At 45.8% G+C, this 22,945-nt stretch overlaps 2 protein-coding genes across 9 annotated transcripts in view; one reads left to right on the top strand and one right to left on the bottom strand.

The window, feature by feature from the left end:
* Positions 1 to 9,784, top strand: part of Frmd5 (FERM domain containing 5) — a 278,946-nt gene extending 269,162 nt beyond the window's left edge. For 3 of the 5 annotated variants that reach the window (XM_052722786.1, XM_052722789.1, XM_052722790.1), the window contains 3 exons: positions 938 to 1,006; positions 1,820 to 1,926; positions 6,420 to 9,784. In XM_052722786.1, the coding sequence (XP_052578746.1) occupies positions 938 to 1,006; positions 1,820 to 1,926; positions 6,420 to 6,997 (754 nt within the window). In that variant the 3' untranslated portion in view covers positions 6,998 to 9,784. The remainder of the gene's footprint in view (positions 1 to 937; positions 1,007 to 1,819; positions 1,927 to 6,419) is intronic. The other 2 variants (XM_052722787.1, XM_052722788.1) reach the window with 2 other exon arrangements.
* An 849-nt stretch (positions 9,785 to 10,633) lies between these two features.
* Positions 10,634 to 22,945, bottom strand: part of Wdr76 (WD repeat domain 76) — a 34,081-nt gene continuing 21,769 nt past the window's right edge. For all 4 annotated transcript variants that reach the window (XM_052722794.1, XM_052722795.1, XM_052722792.1 and 1 more), the window contains 4 exons: positions 18,986 to 19,203; positions 17,892 to 18,044; positions 15,996 to 16,049; positions 10,634 to 12,279 (listed from right to left, as the gene is read on the bottom strand). In XM_052722794.1, coding sequence (XP_052578754.1) covers positions 12,015 to 12,279; positions 15,996 to 16,049; positions 17,892 to 18,044; positions 18,986 to 19,203 — 690 coding nt within the window. In that variant the 3' untranslated portion in view covers positions 10,634 to 12,014. The remainder of the gene's footprint in view (positions 12,280 to 15,995; positions 16,050 to 17,891; positions 18,045 to 18,985; positions 19,204 to 22,945) is intronic.

Here is a 22,945-nt window from a genome sequence, read left to right as displayed (position 1 = left end):
AGGATGACAGACACTGACCAGGTCCATGCCCATGATTACCAGAGTATGACACTAAAACCCACTAGGCTATGTATTTCCTGCCTTCGTCCAATCAGAACGAAGTCAGCACACATCCTGACATACTTCCTGCCTATGACATACCCCTTGCCCATGTGTGATCAAGCACATCCTGTGTAGTTGGGGCAACCAAGCTTGTTTACAGAGGTGAAAATACATGGGTGGTTGTTATCTCACATGAACAGCCCACAGCATTCCAGGAAGCTATCTGTCCTTGGGCAAGTGGGGCTTACAGGTTAGAGGCATTTTTGTTTTCTAGATCTCTTAAGCACAGTAATTTAAACTTAAAACATAACTTAGGATGTCTAATGGCTCAGAGCCTCCTGGGAGGGTAAAGTGTGAGCTGAGCTCAGGCTCATGACGGGGGACCTCTCTTCCACACACTTGCCCTTTCCAATTGCAACATAATTCAGGAGTTAGCCATCACAATAGCAGCAGCACAATAAGAACCATGACAATTTTTTTTGTGTGTGTGTCTCCTTTCTGGGGGGTTTTGGGCTTTTTCCTGGTGATTCATAAGACAAGAGAAATACTTCCTAATTAAGAATGGAGCTGGTGGCCCATGCCTTTAATTCCAGCAGGGACAGAGGAGGAGGAGGAGGATCTCTGAGTTCAAGGCCAGCCTGGTCAAGATGGTGAGCTCCAGGACAGCCAGGACTACATAGACCATGTTTCAAAAAAGTGGGGGAGGGGAACCCCAGAGACTCTAATGATGAAGAGATAAGCTAAGCTGTCATGGCATGCTAGAACTCTGCCCCACCACGAAATCCTTTTGCAGTGACTGAAGCTTTGGGGGATGGGTAGGGCAGATGCCATTTCTTGACTAAGTCAGAGCACCTGATCAGTCTCCTTTCTTGCTGTTTATTTTACCATTTAACAGCGGCCGGGTTGCAAAGGAAGTAATGGAGTCAAGTGCCAAGATCAAACGGGAGCCACCAGAAATACACAGGTAGGCTGTTGTGCACTTCTCCTGAACCAGTTCCGGCTCAGACCCCCAAATCTCAAAGAACCTAGCAAGCCGAGCTCTGTGAAACTTCTGGCCCAAACAGATCCCCAAAGAGGAGGCAGAGGGCAGAAGAGGGAAGGAAGCTGTGTCCACTGGACACAGGAACAGGCATGCAACCCTTCACAACACGAGGGAAGACAAGCCACTGCAGACACACAGCATATCAGAGTGGGGGTGGGAGGGGGGTGCGCATCTCACTTGGCAGCTCTGCTCTGCCCTCCCCCGCCTGAACATAGATCCCAGACATGAAAGATGCGACAGTGACACTGAGCTGTGCTGTGATTACTCCATTACAGAAAACCTCCAATAACCTCCCAGTCCCTGCATGTGTATCCGTAAGCTGTGCATTTCTAGAAGCCTGCCCCCATCAAGCGCAATAGACTCACAAAGACTGGCCAAGAGGGCTAGGATTAGCCCACCAGCCTGTACTTCTGGGAACAGGAAATTATTACCTATCCTCGACACAGCCTCTTCTATGCAGCCTATTGGAAACCAAGAAAACTGCCAGAACCGGCTTCAGACACATGTCAGGAGCATGTCTCATCCCAGGACTCTATTCCCTGACAGTCCTGCCCCCCAAGACCATGACACTTGTTGCCACACCCTAGAAACGCTGAGTAGCCAGTGAAAGGAAAGGAGTTTGAAGCAGAATGTCTGAGACTCAGGGGCCAAAGGTCAAAAGCATTCGTTAGATATCTGGACACCCCTATCTGTCTGTGCACTGGTGAAGCCGTTCTCTTTCTGTTCAATCCTCAGGGCAGGGATGGTTCCTAGCCGCAGCTGTCCCTCCATAACCCATGGCCCACGGCTGAGCAGCGTCCCTAGAACACGAAGAAGAGCTGTTCACATCTCCATCATGGAAGGTGAGTCTGAGCTCCTGGAGATGCGCCAAGTTCCTCTTTGGGGACGGGATTAGTTACTTTCTGTTGCTGTGATAGAATACCGTGACCTGAACAACATACATAAGGAGTTTATTTTGCCTTCTGGTTCCAGAAGGATAGTGTGTCATGGCAGGGAGGCACAGCAAGAGGCAGGCATGGCCGCAACAACAGGACACTGGGAGTTCCCGCCTTCAAACACACACAGAGCAGAGAGAATGGGTAGTGCTTATAATCTTGAAACCCAACCCCCAGTGGCATACTTCTCCAGCAAGGCCACACCTCCTAAACCTTAACATCACCAACTGGGGACCAAATGTTCAAATACCCCAGACTGGGGGAGGGGAAAGATTCCCCTTCAATCCACCTTGAGAAGAGACTCATTTGCTTACTCTTGGGGGAAAGAGCCCAATGGCAGGGAGAAGGTTCTACACAAAGGGTGGGAATACAAGCTGGGTGTTCAGTCCCCAGCATGAAACTTGATGTGATCAGGTAGAGGTCAGAGGATCATGAAAGCACATGCCTATAATCCCAGCATTCAGAAAGCTGAGGCAGGAGGATCACCCTGAGTTCAAAGCCAGCATGAAGTACATAGCAAGACCTCACCTCAAAAACAAAACTGCTCAGGTAAGAATGAGCATCATTCTGTGAGAGGGTCTCTGGTTTGTATTTAGGTTTTAGGATGTGACTCATGAATCTCACCTATTCACTTGAGACTTATACAGAGCTCCAAGGAGAAGCAAGGAGAGGCGGCCACCACCAAGGCACCTCCCTGCCTGCTCTGTGGATGGCAAGGAATCTAATGTACATGAAATGCTTCTTTTTGTTTTGTGACAGAATTTCACTTTGTAGACCAGGCTAGCCTCAGACTTTCAGGAGTCCTCCTGCCTCAGCCTCCCAAATGCTTGGATTATGAGTGTGAGCTAGGTAGAGCACTTTAGAGAGAAGCCCCTCCCCACTGGCATTTTGTAAGCATGGAGCAGGGATCTGCTAATGCAGCTGACTAGGCAGGGAAGAGCCATAAGGGATGTGACCAGGGCCTTTAAAGAGCAGAACTCCAAGGAATGGCTGGCTGTGTGACGTTAGTTCATACGCCCAAGAAGGCCTTCCCTAGAGGGCACATCACAGAAGCCCGATGGCTTTTCTAGAAAAACTTCATTTGCTATCTCTTAAAACAGGAGGGAAATTCCAAAACCACATTAACATGACATTACAGGCTGAATGAAGCACAAAATCCCCACGAACAGGGATATTTTAAAAACAAAGACTGTGAAGCTGGGTGGTGGTGCATACCTGTAATCCCAGCACTCAGGAGGCAGAAGCAGGCGGATCTCTGTGAGTTCAAGGCCAGCCTGGTTTACAGAGCAAGTTCCAGGACAGCCAAGGCTACACACAGAGAAACCCTGTCTTGAAAAACCATTTAAAAAAAAAAGACTGTGGCTTGTTTCGCCTTCATATCTACTATGGAGGATGCCCAGATCAACAGAGGCCTGGGCCTCAGAGAACACTCAGGAATGGCAGTTTCCTTCACCCACTCTGTCTATGGAGGGACGGAATGTGGAGCTTAGCTGTGTGTGCTGTGGGGGGGGTGGGGGACAGACAGATACAGCCCAGCCCCAGCCCCAGCGCCACCTCTACCTCAGTTCCTGTGATTTCCCAGTCCATGTGGCCTAGATAAAGCCTACGTGTGACTTCATAGCCTGTTTTCGGGGACAATTTTAGTTAGTCCGTTTCCCTTTCCCTGAGAGCCTGGGCCGACAGGGGCCTCAGAGAACTCGCTGCGGGCTGGGAAGCATTGCTTTTTATGGATGTAAGCACTTCTGCCTGAATCCAGTCCCCTGATAAGGCTGGCCTCTCCTCTCCGAGCTTCTCCCTGCTCGCAGCTCAGCCTACCATGAGGCTCCCAGAGCCAGCACTCTTATGCAGGTGGAAGGCACAGCTAGAGGGAGCTGCCATGGCATGAACTGGTGAAGAGTCCTTGTCCTTAGCTGGCTGGCTGTTTCATCTCCATACCTCCCCTGCCTGCGTAGTTTCCCTTGAAGAAGGAACTGCCTTCCCGGGCCACCATGGGGAAGAGTCTCATTAAGATTCGTACCAGAGTCCACGTCCAGCTCCGGCTGACTAACCACTGCCTTCGACCCCTAAGCATTCGCATCCTGAAGATGGGACCCCGGCTTCAGGGTAGGGTCCTAACAACTGTCCCCCCAGGCCCACTGGGAGCCACCTCTGGACAGAGGCATCAGCTAGAGCACCTCCAAGGTAATTTACACCTGTCTTGCCGTACCACTGAGCCCATCCTTCCCCAGCACCAACCCCGGCCTCCCCGCCCCCAACCCAGATTAAGGGCTCTGATGAAGGGCAGGGTGAACGGTGGCTGCTGTAGTAACAGAAGATGCATTTTCTGAAATTATGAAACTTGCAGAAAATGGAGACACCTGGAAATTATTGAGGGAGGTAACCCAGTTAGAGTACTGTACGTTTTCTCCCAGGGAGAGTCTTGACTTTTAATCTTTACATATGTGGGTATAAGTGTAGGTCATGTAAACAGGAAGGGGACCGTGGAGGGGGGAGGTTATGAGGGGTTAGGGAAGAACTCAACTGGATGCCTGGGCAACACGCAAGGCTCTGGGTTCAGTCCCCAGCACTGTATACACCAAGCACGGTGGCACACACCTGCCATCCCAGCATTTGGATGGCGGCGGCAGGAGGACCCGAAGTTCAAGGTCAACTTTAACTTTACAGGGAGTTTGAAGCCAAAATGGGATACAGGCGAGGGTGGCTCTGAAAAAAGGGGTAAACCGTTTTGAGGAAATAGAACAAATACACCACGGAAGTGCAAAAGGCGATATGGTGGGGGGCGGGGTACTGCGAGCAGGGGCTAGGGTGAAGGAAGAAGAGCAACAAAAACAGATGATGTCTGAAAATGCCAGAGTGGGACCTAATATTCTATATGCTACTTACAAGGGAAACAAAAGTATGTATTTCATTTTAAAATCCAGGACAAATTGTCTAAAGTGGGAAGTTATTCCATAATCAGTGCTAAAGTTGATGGTGATGTTTCTGGATAATTTAAATATATACAATAACATTTTGAATAAGATACAACATTCCATATGCAGCAAAAAGGTAAAAATCTGGGCTGGAGAGATGGCTCAGAGGTTAAGAGCACTGACTGCTCTTCCAGAGGTCCTGAGTTCAATTCCCAGCACCTACATGGTGGCTCACAACCATCTGGATTGAGATCTGGCACCCTCTTCTGTATACATAATAAATAAATCTTAAAAAAAGAAAAGGTAAAAATCAACCCATAAGAACAAGTTTTTTGTTTTTTTTTTTTTTTTTTTGGTTTTTCGAGACAGGGTTTCTCTGTGTAGCTTTGCGCCTTTCCTGGAACTCACTTGGTAGTCCAGGCTGGCCTCGAACTCACAGAGATCCGCCTGGCTCTGCCTCCCGAGTGCAAGAACAAGTTTTAAAAGGAGAAATGGAGGGGGGAAGAAGGGAGAGGTGGGGAGATGGGGTGCTGGCTGAATTGTCTTGTTCAGATGAGCCTGAGGAGGAATGACCTCACAGGTGAGGTCTTCTGAACAAAACATTGTGTTTGGCAAGCAACTCTAGTGGCCAGACGCTCTACTAGAATGGATACCTCCCACTGTCCTGTTTACTGAAGCCACCGACAATGTAGCACACCACAGCTTCTAGCTGGCTGTCCTCTGACGTCAGTGTCTTGCCTCTCCTCCCCCCGCCAGTTTAGGGATTAATCATAAGCCAGGACACATTTGCACTGAAGTGGCTGCTGGCAACCACGCTGGTCATGCTTTGGGAGATCTGGTTGTCAGTGATGTCCTTGTGAAGGGACAGGCATTTAGAGGCTGTCATGTGCCTGTGCTGAGGGCACAGAACAGAAGTGGGGCAGAGGCCAGGATCATGCTACCGTCAGGGCTTTTCAAGGGTTCTGTTTCATCGGTGATGCAGAAAGCATTCCTATCTCGTGTGCCAGTGGTGACATCAGGGAGAACTCAGGAAATACAGAGACATCAAGAGTGCTGGTTCAAGGGACAGGGGCTCTTAAATTTCAAGTCATCTCGCTAGGTCCTTGGGTGGTTAAGACCCAATGCAGGTGCAGGCCACAGACCCCATGTACCTGCATTCCATCAGCAACACTGTGATCACAGGCTTCGGTTCCATCCACAGCTTGGCCATGAACAGCCAGCCAGGTGACTTCAGAACGGGCCCTGTGACTGCTCACCCCACCACTTTATGGAGTTGGGGAAAGACACACAAATGAAATTTTTAAACACTTTAAAATGCCCATCGGGTACTTCTGCCTTGTTCTTGATGTCTTAAGTATGGCGTCTACAGCTCCTGCTACTGTAACGTGGAGCGATCGGAGAGGCACCTGACAAACTGAATGGATGCCGTCAGGCATTCAAGTATGTTGAGACCCACAGAGCTTATTCCTGTGCTTTGTACCTCTCCAGGCCTGGAGTCCCTACGAGACAGTGCCCACTCCACCCCAGTGCGGTCCTCTTCCCATGGGGACACCTTCTTGCCTCACGTGAGGAGCAGCCGGGCAGACAGCAACGAACGCGTGGCTGTGATCGCGGACGAGGCCTACAGCCCCGCAGACAGTGTGCTACCCACCCCTGTGGCCGAGCACAGCCTGGAGTTGATGCTGCTTTCCCGGCAGATCAATGGAGCCACGTGCAGCATTGAGGAGGAGAAGGAGTCTGAGGCCAGCACCCCGACTGCGGCAGAGGTGGAGGCCCTCGGGGGAGAGCTGAGGGCCTTGTGCCAGGGGCACGGCGGGCCAGAGCAAGAACAGGTGAATAAGTTTGTTTTAAGTGTCCTCCGTTTGCTCCTTGTGACCGTGGGGCTCCTCTTTGCTTTGCTCCTCCTCCTCATCCTCCTCACTGAGTCTGACCTTGACATTGCCTTTTTCCGAGATATCCGCCAGACCCCCGAGTTTGAACAATTCCACTATCAATACTTTTGTCCCCTCAGACGATGGTTTGCCTGCAAAATCCGCTCAGTGGTGAGCCTGCTCACTGACACCTGAGAAGGCATGACTCCTCCCAATAACTAGCCAGGTGGACCATGGAACCCGGCTACCCATGCCCAGCAATGGGACCCATCGCGGAACCATCGGCACACCCACACCAAGTCCTCCCTCATGACTCAAAGTCCACTGCAGCCTAGGAGGGTTGTTTCCCAGAAGAAGAAAGGGATGTAGGCTAAGGCCCCGTACAGAAACTGGGAAATCTCAATTTCTTCAGAGGCTCTTCCAAGAAAGGCTCAGCAGCTCTTATGTTTCTCATCCTTCAATATGCAGGATCATTTTGGGGTTCGAATTTTAATTTTTCATAGATGTGTATTATTTCGAAGGTATCCAAATAAAAATAATTTATTTTCCTACACTGATTATTGCAGCAGTGTCACCTGGCAGATGGGACACTCGCTGAAGATGTGACAGAGAGCTGTTGTCCTCTGTACCCTGCAGCTCTCACACTGGTACCACCACTGGGTCCCGGGAGACCCAGCCAGGCAGGCCAGGGCTGGGGACAACCAGGATGGTTGAGGTCTACTTGCCAGACAGCTTTATAGCAAATCGAACCCTGTGCAGAACAATTAAATAGAAAATTGCTTCTTACAATGGTCTGAGTTGGATTTTTCTTTTCCTTTTGTTTTTTCAAATCTGAGCAGAGTGGGCATGTGAAGGGACCACCACCACAGCAGCAGCAGCATCAGAAGGGGTGGGGTAAGTCTGTCCCTTAGAGTAGAGCCTAGTGGACATCACTGAGTTTTATTTAATGGTTTGGTTTTTTTTCTGAAGACTCTTCTAGCACTTCTGGGGTATTAAATGAAGTCAGTGGCAGCCAAGTGCACTGTGGGAAATGTCCTGTGGCGTAGTTACCAGAGACCTGTGCTAAGTGGCCTGAGAGCCTGCAGGGTGTAGAGAGCAGGGCTTGCTTTGTACAGTGTGCCCTTCCAAAAAAGGACTATTTCAAGCTCTATTTTAACAGCAAAATGTTATTTTCTTATCTATTCATATTTTGTTTTTATTTTATGGATTAAGAAAATAGAACCTGATGAACTTATAGATGCAAGAAACAGATCTGAGGAAAACATCAAGAATGAGCAGCAGCCTTAGAAGGGACCAGGAGACACTCTAAATAAACAGAATCTCTAAGTGATGCCTACAAGAGACAGAATTTGACCATGGCAGAGACCAGCACTCACTGTAGAAATGCCACCCATCGGGTCAGCCTCTGCTCCTGGAAATAAGGCCAAGCAGAACACTTGGAGGGCGTCACTCACAGCAGCACAGGAACACACTAAGGTGAGCAGGAGTCCCCAGGCCTCTGCACTTAAAAACAATCACACACAGATCTTGTTTTCATCTCAGGGAGGGATTGCTAAGTCATCTGAGGCCCAAGGACTTATTCAAGGACAGTCAAGGGGTATACTCCTGGGACCCAGACAAGAGCGGAGCTAAACAGCCCCAAATGCAGGAGATTGGATTGTCGTACACGTGAGCTCCTCTTAATTTTTTTGCCATGTTCATGTTCTGAATATAGCAGCCACAGAAAACCAGTGGTTTGGAGGATGCCAGGGCATTTACGTAAATCTAAAGATGCCATTCATGTCTAGACTAAAGGTCAGCAAACCTCTTTTAATACAGTTTTGGTTTGTGGACCATACTCTGCACACCTCTGATAATGTATGCATAAGGGAACGTGGCTTACTCCAAGAAAACGCTATTTTAGAAAAAAGTGTAGGGCTGAGGATGTAGCTCGGTGGGTGGAGTACTTGCCTAGCATTCATAAGGCCCTGATTTCATCGCTAACACTACATAAAACCAGGTGTGGTAGCATATAGCTGTGGTCCCAGCATTCAGCTGGAGACAGGAGGATCAGAAGCTCAAGGTTACAAAGCAGTTCAAGGGCAGCCTGGGATTCATGAGACCCTGTCTCAGACCACCTCCCACTTCCAAAAAACAAAAGCCTGAAACTGTAATACGCTGAAATTGGCCTACAGCCGTAAGATGCAGACCCTGACCTACACTATACAACTACCACACGTTAGCAAGAGGGCCAGCTCCGATTCCTGTCTCACATGAGACCCAGAACCATGTCTTCATGGGGGCTTTGCTGTGTGCTCCACCAACCAGCAGTGATATCGCAGCTGATACCAAGATCAAGTACTGCCACTCTGAACAGCAGTGACTCTGAGAACAGGCACAGGCCTATCTGATCATGTCCATACCAGCAAGAGTTTGGGTAAAACCTAAAACATACCACATGAGAAGACAAACTGAGGGGATCCTAGTAGACTAGAGAGCACGTCAAAGCAATGAGCCACTGCCACTTGTCAACTGCACAGCAAAGGTTCACTTAGCACAGGACTCTCGGGAATGTCCCCCAGAGATGCAAAGGCTATTGGGAAAGAGGGCTGGTGTGAGCCGGGATCTCTATTCTTATGCAACATAGCAGACTGCCTTCTAGTGTAGTGCTCCTACCTCAGTTTGTAGAACACAGCGTCTATGCAGTGAGTGGTAGCCTCACCTCTGACCCTTCACAGCCACGAGAGGGAGGCAGCCTGCCATTGCCTGGTGTTTTCTTGTGTCTCGAGTCCTAACAGTGCAGCGGTCCTTGACATTTCCAGCATCTGACCCGGAACCTTCAGGTTGTTTTTTTCCCCAAGGCTTATCCCAGACAATAAGGACAGAAAAGGCTTCCTTCGATTTGGTTCCCAAATAGTTTTCAGTAGTTCAACAACAAAGCCCTGTTACTGGTGACTAGTGTTTTTCAGTATTTTCTCATCATTAAAAAAGTTCTGGTTTTCAGTCTGGTTTTGCTGTGTTCTATGTTATGTCTCTTCTTTCCTCTCAGAATTAGTTGATCTCACTGTAGAAAAACAGACTTGCATAGCGCCGTCGATCAGAGGTAATACCTCCTGAACAGCGTGCTGTACCTTTAAGCAGTAGAGGGTGAACTTCCTACAAATGTGAATTTCTTAGTTTCATTTAAAAAGATATAGTTGTTAACCTTTCGTGTGCCAAAATCTCTTAAGTTACATTTTCCTTCAAAGCAATGTACTTTTTTCTACATATGCAGTATGTAGTTAGCATAAAATCATTGGTGCCATGAAGATTATTTTTAAACTTAAATAAATATTTAAATACCGTAAAAGAATGCGTCTTTTTTTTTCTTTAAACTTGTAACTTGTCTCACCTTATCAAAAGTTACCAGTACATAGAGAGATTGATGGCTCAGCAATTGCAGAGGACCCAGGTTCAGATCCCACACCCACGTAGTGGCTCACACCTGGCTAGAACTTCAGTTCCAAGGGATCTGACGCCTTTCTCTGACCTCAGGCAAGCAACACACACATGCAGGGCACATACATATAATGAAAGTAAATACAATAAAGAACTTTCTGAGCTATGAAACAGAACTACCATTTCCTCATGAATATCCATGATAATTAATACACATGATAATTAATACCCACAGGTGCCACATGAAAGCACTAAGTGTCCCACAGCTGGAGCTACCCAGGGTTGTGACCACCATGTGGGTGCTGGGCATCAAACCTGGGTCATTTGGAAGAGCAACCAGTGCTCTTAATTGCTGAGCCATCTCTAGCCTCTACGTTTTTAATTATAAAGAAGATTACTCAAAGAAATGACTCATCAAGGAAAATCATACTTTATTCCTGTGACATATAGTTGTAAGAGCATTCCCTCTTACAATTCAAACATACTGCCTAAGCTATTTAAGTCTTTCAGAAGTAACTTTGGCAAGTAACAATGGAAAAGGTTGAATATGTATTACTCTGTGACACCAGGCCACACTGATTTAGCAGAATATACATAAACATATGAAACTAAGTTTTATTTTAAAATACTCTAATTAAAAAATAAAAATATCCTCATTTTGCTTTCTGTACTTTATTAATTTGGAGACAAGGGAAGGCGAGCCAGGTTGGCCTTGAACTCCTGATTCTCCTGCTTCTACCTCAAGTGCTGGAGTTAGGAATTTCATGTGAAAAGCTACCAGTTAGCTGTACACAGTTAAAGTGTGTACACAGTTATACACTAGACTATAGGAGAATGCTGCAAGTTGAAACACTGTGCAGTCGCAGCTCATTTCTGGAGCTGCCCAGAAGGCAGACAAAGCTGGAGGTGTGCAGATGCAGGCCCTAGTCACAGAAACCAATGGTTCCCAATGACTACTGTGGGATTTCATGTGACACTGAACTGAGATACAACGACCCCAAAACAGGGTCTTAGCTTACAAAACTAAGTTCTGGCTGGGCATGTTAGTAAACACCAATAGTCCTAGCCCTTGGAAAAGTGAGGCAGGATGATTGAAGCTCAAGGCTAGCCTGGGCTACAGAGCAAACCCTAGTCTCAAAAACATCAACAAAGCAGAACTAAGTTCCAAAGGTGGGGGTGAGTCAACAGTGGAATACTTGCCTAGCATGTGACAGTCCCTGGGGTCTAATAATGTTTCATAATTAGATGATCTTTTAGGACCTATTCCAGTATCCACCCCAAACTATAAAATAAATCACAGATCTATAGATCGCTATTGCATCAAAATGGTCTCATTATATTACAGAAAAGTTAATACTGACCACTCAAAGCTTTATCATTTGATAGAATTTCTCAAAATACAGCCTAATTAAAAGTGCTGAAAGATGCTGAGTGCAGCGGCGCAAGCCTGTAATCTTAGCACTTCAGAGGTAGAGGCAAGAGGCTCCAGGGTTCCAGGTCATCCTTGGCTACAGAGTCTGAGGCCAGCCTGGGCCACACAAGAGCCTGTCTCAGAACCAAGTGCTGAAAGCATTCCAGCTTCTGCTCCAGGCCCCTCCCTCCTCCTCTAGAGATGGCCTTCAGGGTCCTCCCTTGCTAATGCTACATTCTCTACAGTCTCACCGAGAAAGCAATGTTACAGCTGCTTAATATAACCCATTACCAAACAGATACACGAAGCTGAGAGAAGCGCTCGCTTCCTCTGCCACACAATTGGAGCAAACTGTTGAGCAAACTGTTGAACCTACCCAATAGCTCAGAAGCTTTCTTGATGCATAAAAACATGTAACCTCCCACTGGAATTACCTCCAGCCAGAACATACCGGGTAGGATGCATAACACTGAGGGAACACACAGACACAAGACAGTCTCCAAAAAAAGAATACACGTTCTTTCCCGTCTCGTGGAAGACTTCCACCCGCCGTGGGTGGGCCATACTGCCAACTATGAAGCAGTCTTCTTGTTTAGGGTCCCACACAGCTTGGAACCTCGTTAGCCATCTCCCAGTGATAGTGTTATGCCTAGTAGGGAAAAAAACAAAATAGTATGTACTTTGAAATTTATATAATTCAAGGTAGCATAGAGCAGAAAGTCAAAACCCAAGCCCAGTGTAGAAAAAACGCTCCTGCTGTCTGCTTCACCTTCCAGCCTCCGGCTTGTGCTCAGAGGGTGGTGACCCAGGCCTATGGAAACAGGACCTTTTCTGGGGCTGGCGAGATGGCTCAGTGGTCAAGAGCACTTATTGGTTTGGTTCCCAGCACCCATATGATGGCTCAGAACCATCCATAACGCCAGCTCAAAGGGACAAATGCCCCTCTTCTGACCTTAGCAAGCACCAGGCACACGTGGTACACATACATACACATAGGCAAAAAACTCATACACGCCGGGCGGTGGTGGCGCACGCCTTTAATCCCAGTACTCAGGAGGCAGAGCCAGGCGGATCTCTGAGTTTGAGGCCAGCCTGGTCTACAGAGCGAGATCCAGGAAAGGTGCAAAGCTACACAGAGAAACCCTGTCTCAAAAAACCAAAAAAAAAAAAAAAAAAAAAAAAAACATACACATAAACAAGTCTTATTTTTTTTAAATAAAAGATAACTTGTCACTTTTTTTCTCTTTTTTAAAAGCAGGTCTTATGTAACCCAGGTTGACCTTGAACTCCCTATGTAGCAGAGAATGACCTTAAACTTCTGATCCCCCTGCCTCTACCTCCCAGGTAATGAGATTACAGGCCTACACCACACAAGCTTTACCTCCTTTATGCAGTACTGGGAATCAAACCCAGGGTTTCATGCTTGTTAGGCAAGTGCTCTACAGACAGAGCTACATTCCAGCCCTAAAACAGTACCGTTCCTGCTCACTGTTCTATACACACATAAGAAAAAGAATTCTAAGAACATCCTATGGGGGCTGGAGAGATGGCTCAGCGGTTAAGAGCACTGGCTGCTCTTCCAGAGGACTGGGGTTCAATTCCTAGCACCCACATGGCAGCTCACAACTGTCTGTAACTCCAAGATCTGACACCCTCACACAGACATACATGCAGGCAGAACACCAATGTACATAAAAGAATAATAAAAAAAAAAAAATACTATGAACAATCATATACCAACAAACTGAACAACAAAGAAACAAATTCCTAGGAACACAATTTGTCAAGACTAACTCTAAAGAATTAAAAGAATATAAATTCATTCATAACTATTTAAGGGGATTCACACACAGAGGGAGGATGTGAGGGGAGAGATTTGAGAATAAGTTTCCATAGCATTAGTTTTCCTTTTTGTTTCTGTTTGTTTGAGACAATATTCTGTAGTCCAGAAATTACTATGTAGCTCAGTCTCACCTCCAACCTGTGGCAATCCTCCTGCCTTACCCTCCAATACAGACATCACCTGTGTGCACCTCCATACCCAGCTTTCTTTTTTTTTTTTTTTTTTTTTTTTGGGTTTTTCGAGACAGGGTTTCTCTGTGTAGCTTTGCGCCTTTCCTGGAACTCACTTGGTAGTCCAGGATGGCCTCGAACTCACAGAGATCCACCTGGCTCTGCCTCCCGAGTGCTGGGATTAAAGGCGTGCGCCACCACCGCCCGGCCATACCCAGCTTTCTTAATGAACACTGACACAAAAATCCTCAACCTGGAGGTGTGGCTCACTTGGTAGAGTGTTTATCTATCATACGCAAAGCCCTGAGTCCAATCCCCTGTACCTCATAAACTAGGTATGGTTTGAACACACTTATAATCAAGAACTGGGAAGGTGGAGGCAGAAGATTGAGAGTTCAAGGTCATCCTCAGGTACAAGAAGTTCCAGGCCAAACTAGAATAAAGAGACTCTGCCTTAAAAAAAAAAAAAAAAATCCTCAAAAGAATACTAACAACCGCCAGGCAGTGGTGGCCCATGCCTTTAATCCCAGCAATCGGGAAGCAGAGGCAGGTGGATCTCTGTGAGTTCGAGACCAGCCTGGTCTATGGAGTGAGTTCCAGGACAGGCTCTAAAGCTACACAGAGAAACCTTGTCAACAAACCAAATTCAACAGCACAGTAAAGAATTACACACCATGGTCCAGTGGGAGACAAGGATGGATGGTCCACCATAATAAAACCCAAACAGTGTAACTAACATACCATGTTAACAAAGTGAAGGACAGGCACATGATCATCACAGTTGATGCTGAAAATGAATTCATGACACACTCACTCAACAAACTGGGAACAGGGGGAGACAATCACCACACAATGAAGGAAGGCCACACGTGAGAAGCCACAGTGCATCAGACCCGATGCAGACTGACGGCTTTTCCTCTGGGATCAAGAATAAGGTAAGGATGTCCTCTCAGCACTAACATTCAAAGAACAGTTAAGAGAAGCTGGTAGTGGGGGCTGGGGAGGTACGGGTCAAAGAATGCAAACTTTCAGAGTGGGAAAGATTCAGAAGACCTATTCTAGAAATATAGTTAGGGTTTGGGTATTTTCTTTTCTTTTTTAAGATTTATCTAATTTTTTTTTTTTTTTTTTTGGTTTTTCGAGACAGGGTTTCTCTGTGTAGCTTTGCGCCTTTCCTGGAACTCACTTGGTAGTCCAGGCTGGCCTCGAACTCACAGAGATCCGCCTGGCTCTGCCTCCCGAGTGCTGGGATTAAAGGCGTGCGCCACCACCGCCCGGCGATTTATCTAATTTTTATTTGTGTACATTGGCAGTGTAAGGATATTCCATGTGTGTACAGTGCCCTCAAAGGCCAGCTGGAGTTACAGGCAGTTGTGAGCTGCCGACACCCACCATAGGTTTCAGAAATGGAACTCCATAGTCCTCTCGATTGCTCAGCCAGCACATTTACCTCCAAACCATCATCAGAGGGGAAAAAAAACAGAAAAAAGAAATGTGGGATGATACACGTTAAATAGCTCAATTTAGCCATTCTATAATGCATACATATTTCAAAATCTATTTTTTATTTGCTAATAAATTAAATAAGAATTGGGAACGGTGGCACACACCTTTAATCCTAGCACTTGAGACAGAGGCTGTCTGTGAGTTCAAGGCCAGCCTAGTCTCCACAGGAGTTCTAGAACAGCTAGGGATGCATAGTGAGACCCTGTCTCAAACAAACAAACAAACAAAACAAAAAAGAAGCTCATAAATTAAAACATAACATCTGAAAGATAAAATGAAATGGGCAAAAAAAAAAAAAAAGGGAAACAAACAAACAAAAAGGAAACAAAATATGCTTAAAAGGAGCCTCCGAAAACTGCCACTGACAAAGCCCAGACACACCCAACTTCAAACACGATAAAAACCACCTCCAGAGGGAAGGCATGGCATACGGAATAGAGTTACACATTAAGCTGGCACACATCCAAAGTGGGTTCCAGAGGCGGGCCATCAGAAACATGAGGCAGGCACATGCTGAAGCAACCTAAGCCCAGAACAAACAGGCAGCCCCATCAAGGAGTGGCAGTCTTCTTGAATAAGGTACTGAGTGTAACTCCAGTCACAATAAAGACCTCAGTTTTGACCAAAAAGAACCTGCAGAGAGCACATGCCAACTAGAGCTGGGCTGCTGAGACCCAGAAGCAAGAGCTCCTCTGGGCAGGACTGGAAAGTGAGGATGTTCACACAACACAACACACACAGCCAGGACTACAGCCTCTCGTTGACAGTCACATGCCTAACACGCCCCTTCTACACACTGCTGCGCACAGCAATCCAGGACCGAGGGTATGTGGTGCAGAGGCCTACCTGACAGTAGTGAGGAGAGGAATCTGGCACGATAGAGCGCTGCTGTCAAAGACTCTGCAATAAAGGTTGAGGACAATTACACAGTCATTATTCTCTATTACTCTAAAAAACAAAAAAATTTCTTCTTTACGACAGTATGCCTAGAACCATGGATCTTCCTATTTGACCTCCTGTGTGTGCTGGAATTATAGGTAGGCACCACCACACCAGCTTGGCATGTACATTCTAAAGTGACAATCTGGCATCTGAAACTATATTCACATTCAAACACACATAAAGGCTGTGGTATGAAAACTCACAAATACTCTAAGAGTGCATGCATGTATAAAAAGTAATCTTCTGGGGCTAGAGAGATGGCTCAGTGGTTAAGAGCACTAACTGCTCTTCCAGAGGACCCAGGTTGAATTCCCAGCACTCACATGGCAGCTCACAACTGTAACTTCAGTTCTAGGGGATCCAACACCCTCACACAGATATAGATGCAGGCAAAATACCAATGCATATAAAATAAAAATAAATACATTGTTTAAAAAAGAAAAGGGAATCTTCCTCTGACTCTTTAGTTGATAGCCTGATGTGTCATTTCCAAACTGCCGAAGAGGCTGATTGGCCAGCACAAAAGTGGAGAGACCCAGAATCCTCTACTGGGTACCCTGGTAGAAGGAAGCCAGCCTCAGGATCACACCTCCTCTTCTGTGCCCAGCTGACCCAGGGCAATGTCTTGGCACTAGAACTTCTTGACGAGTTTGATTACTAGCAAGCTTAATTACTAGAGGTAATATAGTAAGCATGAACTCTATGAATGAATAAAATGAATAATTTTGATAATGAATAAAAATGGATAAAAAGATGCCAATACAAAGGAAACTATGTGGATAGGAAGGGGACCTGAAATGCCATGATAAACCTCACATCATCTCCTGGTGATGCTCACAAACACTACTAGACACTAACTGGGCACTGCAGATCATGTGTTTGCCATTCTTTTTTTTTTTTTTTTTTTTTTTTTGGTTTTTTGAGACAGGGTTTCTCTGTGTAGCTTTGCGCCTCTCCTGGAACTCACTTGGTAGCCCAGGCTGGCCTCGAACTCACAGAGATCCGCCTGGCTCTGCCTCCCGAGTGCTGGGATTAAAGGCGTGCGCCACCACCGCCCGGCGTGTTTGCCATTCTTGACCATGGGATACATTCAATAGATGAATTCTAACTCCTAAAGAGCTTGCAAATTTGAAACAAAATTAAGTATTCTCAAAGAGAACAGAAACATTTACCCCTAAAGTTTCATTAACTGTCTCTACATCTTTTCTCTAGAGATGGAGGTCTCACTATATTGCCCATCTATGCTCAAAGGATCTGCCTGCCTCAACCTGTCAAAAAAACTAGGACTACAAAAGGCTCTTCGTGTTTCTTTAACTTGACATTTTTTCAGCTTGGGGGAAGTAGCTGTAAAGCTAGAACCCTAAAACCACACCTATTAGCTTGTGCAGAAGCATCATTTTTTCTGTTTTCTACATGCCTGAAGTCTGGGGCTCTGCAATTTCCATCTAACACACTTGTAAAGTAGAGCAAGCATCTCTTAACTGACATGGTGAACACACCAGTCATCCCAGTACTCAGGTCAAACCAGGATGGCAAGTTCAAGGTCAGCCTGGAATACACGGGGGGGGGGGGGGGGGGGGGGGGGGGGGGGGTAAGTGGGAGTAAATGGTGGGACAGAGAGGGAAAGGGGTGGGAGAGAAAAAGGGAGGTATACAGGAAAGGGGGAGAGAGAGGGAGGGCCTATAACACAGTAACACTAGTGAATCCACAGCAGCAGTAAACAAAACTTCTAGTTTACGGACACCACAGCCGCAGTCTAAACAGATCCCCTAAAAACGTGGTTCTGTCTTCTGAGCTTACCTCAGCTTACAGTCGGCACAAGTGGTCACCACTCTGTTACCGGTAACGGGTGAAAAATACGCCGAGGCAATGCTCTTCGAGTGCTCAGTCAAAGAGATCAAAGGCTGGCTTCTCTTGGAATTCAGGCACCTCGCATCATAAACATGAACGTCCCTGGGGCAGGAAGAGGAATTATCAGTACAGCCCATGCAGTGAGCCCAGAGTAGGCTCACTCTAAGCCTACGATACACACTCAGACACCGACTACATTAAGAACTTAAGACAAAACCCTCTAATCTATAACTTTACAGACAGCGACTGGCATAGGAAAATAAATATTGGAAAAATTCCAAGATACAGAAGATCTCTGTTACCTCAGACACAGAGACTAGTTTCTAGTAGGTTTTCAATATTTCCAAGTGCTGGGCGGTGGTGGCGCACACCTTTATCCTCACACTCAGGAGGCAGAGGCAAGTGGATCTCTCTGAGTTCAAAGCCAGCCTGGTCTACAGAGTGAGTTCTAGGACAGCCATAGCTACCATTTTAAGACCCTGTCTCCAAAAAAAAAAAAATCTCCAAGAAACAAAATAACATGAGCCGCCAAGTTCTAGGTCACATACAAGTTTTCTTCTCATAAAAGTAGAAGCAAATACATGCAGTGCTAAAGAGACACGTGTGCTTTTTTGAACAGTTTCTCAATTTATTAAGCCAAAAGAATTCCTAATTAAAAAGTAATTACACTTGTAACATTTCTATGGGTGTGAAGAGGAATTACTTGGCTTCTGTAGAGCACACAAGTCAAACATGTGTCAACGATAGTGGCACATGCTTTCAGTCCCAGCATTTAGAAGGCAAAGGCAGGTGGAACTCTGGACTACAGAGTGAGACCCTGTCTTGAAATTAAAAAAAAGAAAAGAAAAGAAATAAAGAAGGTCAAATGTCTGAGAAACTAAACTAAATCACGTGCTCATGACATTAAAAGGATTAAATCCTAACAGTGTTTGAAGAGCATAACTCAAGCCTGGCACGGTAACAAACATCTAGAGTCCCAGCCTCGGATAGCAAGTGGGCCCCCCCATCTCAAAAAAAAACAAAACAGAAGAAAAGAAATATACCTCAATCCTGCGGCGATAAAATACTGCCTGGACACTGGGTGGACATGAACAGTTCTTATTTTTCCCAAAGACGAATTAAAAAATTTCTCATAGGAAGTCCCAGGTGTCCGTCTATCTAGCAGTGACAGATGTCCATCCCAGTGTCCCACGAGCAGAGTGGAAGCATCTTCTGCCAGGAAGTCGAAGGACGAGGGGCTGCTTCCCTCGTTTCTGTATACCTGGGGAGAAGCAACAATCCGGTTACAACCCCAGGCTGGGGAGGAGGCTCAGTGGGTCAAAGTGTTAACCACACAAGCCGACAACCCGAGTTCAATCCCTGGAACCCCGAGAAAAAGGTGGGTGAGGTGCTACACATCTGTACTTCCAGCACCCTGACCACGGCAGGAGGTCGAGAAGAAGAGCTCCGGCAGGCGGATGCAGAGCCAGCAGAGCAGCACAAGACCAGACGCTACCCCAAAAGTGGGGCGGCAACAACCACTCCCCAAAGCGTCCTCATGGCTCTACATGTAGCCAAGGCTGGCCTGGAACTAATGATCCTCCTGCATTCTCTTCCCACGTGCTGGGATTACATAAAACATTCTTTTAGAGAAAGCCAACACTTAAATCCCTAGTAAAGGAGTTACGGAACACTTTACCAAATAATGTCATTTACCCGTCTATCATCCACACAGGAAAATCAAAGCAAAATGAAAACACGGAGGCTTGCCTAAATCAAATGGCCTGTTAATCCACATCAGAGCTACAACCCAAACCTGAAAACCCCCAGTTCCAAATCTAGTCCGTGATACTTACCGGAAAAAGAACAGGCTCTGAATTCTAGCTAATGAAAATTATCTAAAAATTATTATTTTTTTTTTTTTGAGACAGGGTTTCTCTGTGTAGCTCTAGCTGTCCTGGAACTCACTCTGTACATCAGGCTGGCCTTGAACTCACAGAGACCCTCCTGCCTCTGGATTCAAAAGCATGCACCACCACCTAGCCTAAATTATATTTTAACAGAAGTAGTTTTGCATCCAAGTGAAGTCCAAGATATATGACTGGATGTTGAATTATAACTATTGTTGATAGAAGAATAAACACAGATTAAATTTCTTTTCTTTTGTTTTTTGAAACATGGTCCCTCAGTAACCCAGGCTGGACTCAAACTCAACATATATAGCTAAAGAGGACTTTGAACTTCTCACCCTCCCAGGTGTTAAAATTACAAGCATGTGCCACTACACCAGTTTGTGTGGTGCTGAGGGCTGAAACCAAGGCCTTGTGACTACTAGGCAGGCACTCTAACAACTGAGCTACATCCCTAGCACAGATCAAAAATGTTTAATTTTCAAATCTGACATGGTAGCTCACACCTCACTTGGGAGGATCTCTGTGAGTTTGGCCAGCTTGGTCTACATAGAGAGTTCCAGGACAGCCAGAGCTACAAACACCAAAAAAGGAGAAAAAAATTAACTTTTGTTTTAATTCTGATTTCACTAAAAGGTAAGGAGTTTGCTACAATCATATTTGCCAAGGCAAACTGGGCCTAGAAGTACCAGCCTTTCATCCCAGCACTTGAAGGCTGTGACAGGAACATCACAAGTCCGGGTAAACCTACGTTATGTGACAAGGCTCTATCTCAAAAACACAAATTCAAACTCAACTATCTTCATTCTCTAATTAAAAGAAAAAACCAACAAAGAGAAAAACTTCCCCAGCTTGTAAAAAGACAATTGAGGAATTCAGAGAAAATGACCAGAAGCAGCCGTCGTTCCACATCACAGTAGTTATTAGGATAAATGGTTTTTAATCCTACTTACTTATTTACTTATTTATCTGACAGGGTTTCTCTGTGTAGCTTTGGATCCTTTCCTGGAACTCACTTGGTAGCCCAGGCTGGGCTCAAACTCACAGAGATCCGCCTGCCTCTGCCTCCCGAGCATTGGGATTAAAGGTGTGCACCGCCACCACCGCCCGGCTTTCAAATCCTGCTGTTTCTGTATACTCTGCGCATATGCATTTGGAGGCAGAAGTCAGTCCTCACACAGTCTCTCGTTTGCCTGGAGCTCATCAAGAAGGCTGGGCTGACTGGACACCGAGGCCCAGGGATCTATGTGCATGGCTCTGCCTCTCTGGCACTGAGACTGTAAGTGTATGTCATCATGAACAGAGGGGTTTTATTTTGGTTTTTAAAGATTATCTATTTTATCTCAAAATAAATAAATAAGAAAAAAAGATTTATTTTTGTTTCGTGTGTGGGTATTTTGCTTGCATGCATGGATGGATATACCACATGCATGCCTGGTGTTCAAGGTCATCAGAAAAGGACATCAAATCTCCTGGAACTGGAGGTACAGATGGTTTAAGCTTCCATGTAGGTACTGGGAACTAAACCTAGGTCTCTGGAAAAGCAGCAAGTACTCTTAAGCACCAAGCCATCTCTCCAGCCCCTGCACAGCAGTTCATATGGGTTCTGGGACTGAACTCGGGTCCTCCTGGTTGTACAGCGAGCACTTTACCAAGAACTATCTCTCCCAGCCCCAAATTGAACATGCTTTTAAAAATAGGTACTACAAAGTTTTAATCCCAGCATTCAGGGAGGCTGAGACTGTGGATCTCTGTGAGTTCGAGGCCAGGCTGGTCTACAGAGTGAGTTCCTGCAGGAGAGCCAGGACTATATAGAAAGATCCTATCTCAAAACAAAACAGACAACAAAAGTCTAAGCACCCAGATTCCTTCAACCATTCTTTATTTTTTTCCTTTTCTGCCATGTTGGAAATCAAACACGGTTATATGCATGTTAGGTAAGTACTCTATCACTGAGCTAAACCTCCAGACTTCGCTGGTCTCAAACAGGCATACATTCCACCAGAAAGACCTTATCCTCAAGAGATGGTTAAAAATAAAACCCTTTTGGTGTCTGTTTCTTGCCAGAGAACACAATATCACTAATACCTGTTGTCCATTCTGACTTTGCTGGGTCAAAACAACTGAGCTAATCTCTTTACCAACTATGTTAGAAGTGTGCTGGGAGAAAGGTGGAATGGAGCTCAGTCAGCAGAGCATTTACCAGGATGCATAAATCCCTGGGTTTGATCCTAAGGACTGCATAAACCGGGCATCATGGTGCATACCTACATAATCACAGCATTTGGGAGACGGAAGCAAGAGGATCAACAGCTCAAGGTTAGTCTTGGCTACATAAGGAATGTCAGGTCAACTGTGTATGAGACTTTTTTAAAAATGGGGTTTGGCTCAGTAGTAGAACTCTTTTTTTTTTTGTTTTGTTTTGTTTTGTTTTGTTTTTCGAGACAGGGTTTCTCTGTGTAGCTTTGCGCCTGTCCTGGATCTCGCTCTGCAGACCAGGCTGGCCTCGAACTCACAGAGATCCACCTGCCTCTGCCTCCCAAGTGCTGGGATCAAAGGCGTGCGCCACCACTGCCCGGTGGTAGTAGAACTCTTATCTAGCTTGTTCCTTAGCTCTGAATCCAATCTCTAGCATGCACACACACACACAAAGTTAGTTAAATCTTAGCTGGAAGACTATAGAAAATTCTATTTTATTTTTATGTAGTTTATGTGTTGTGGTATAGACCAAAGGTTTGGAGTATATATAATGTAATGAATGTCCATAAACAAAAATATATTCTAATATTTTTCCCAAAATGAATATGCACAAGGCTCAAGCCTAGAAACAGTTCAGTACTTTTACTCAAAACATTTCTCTTCCACAAATAAAACAATTATATAACAAGAATGTGTGGCATGCGCCCACAATGTAGTCCCAGATATTCTGGAGGCAGAGGATGGAGGATCACCAATCAGTTCAAAGCTAGCCTGGGATTCTTAGTGATACCCTACCTCAAAAAATAAAACATAATTAATTTACTCACACTAATTCAATTTAATTTTCATGACAACTCTGTAAGACTATCCCATTTCATAGCTAAGGAAATGGAGGCACAGACGCTGAGTAACTTT

The sequence above is a fragment of the Peromyscus californicus genome, unplaced genomic scaffold (genome assembly GCF_007827085.1).
Source record: "Peromyscus californicus insignis strain IS unplaced genomic scaffold, ASM782708v3 Scaffold_7__1_contigs__length_154581171, whole genome shotgun sequence".
NCBI classification, from domain to species: Eukaryota; Metazoa; Chordata; class Mammalia; order Rodentia; family Cricetidae; genus Peromyscus; species Peromyscus californicus.
This window is presented reverse-complemented; position numbering and strand designations above follow the sequence as displayed.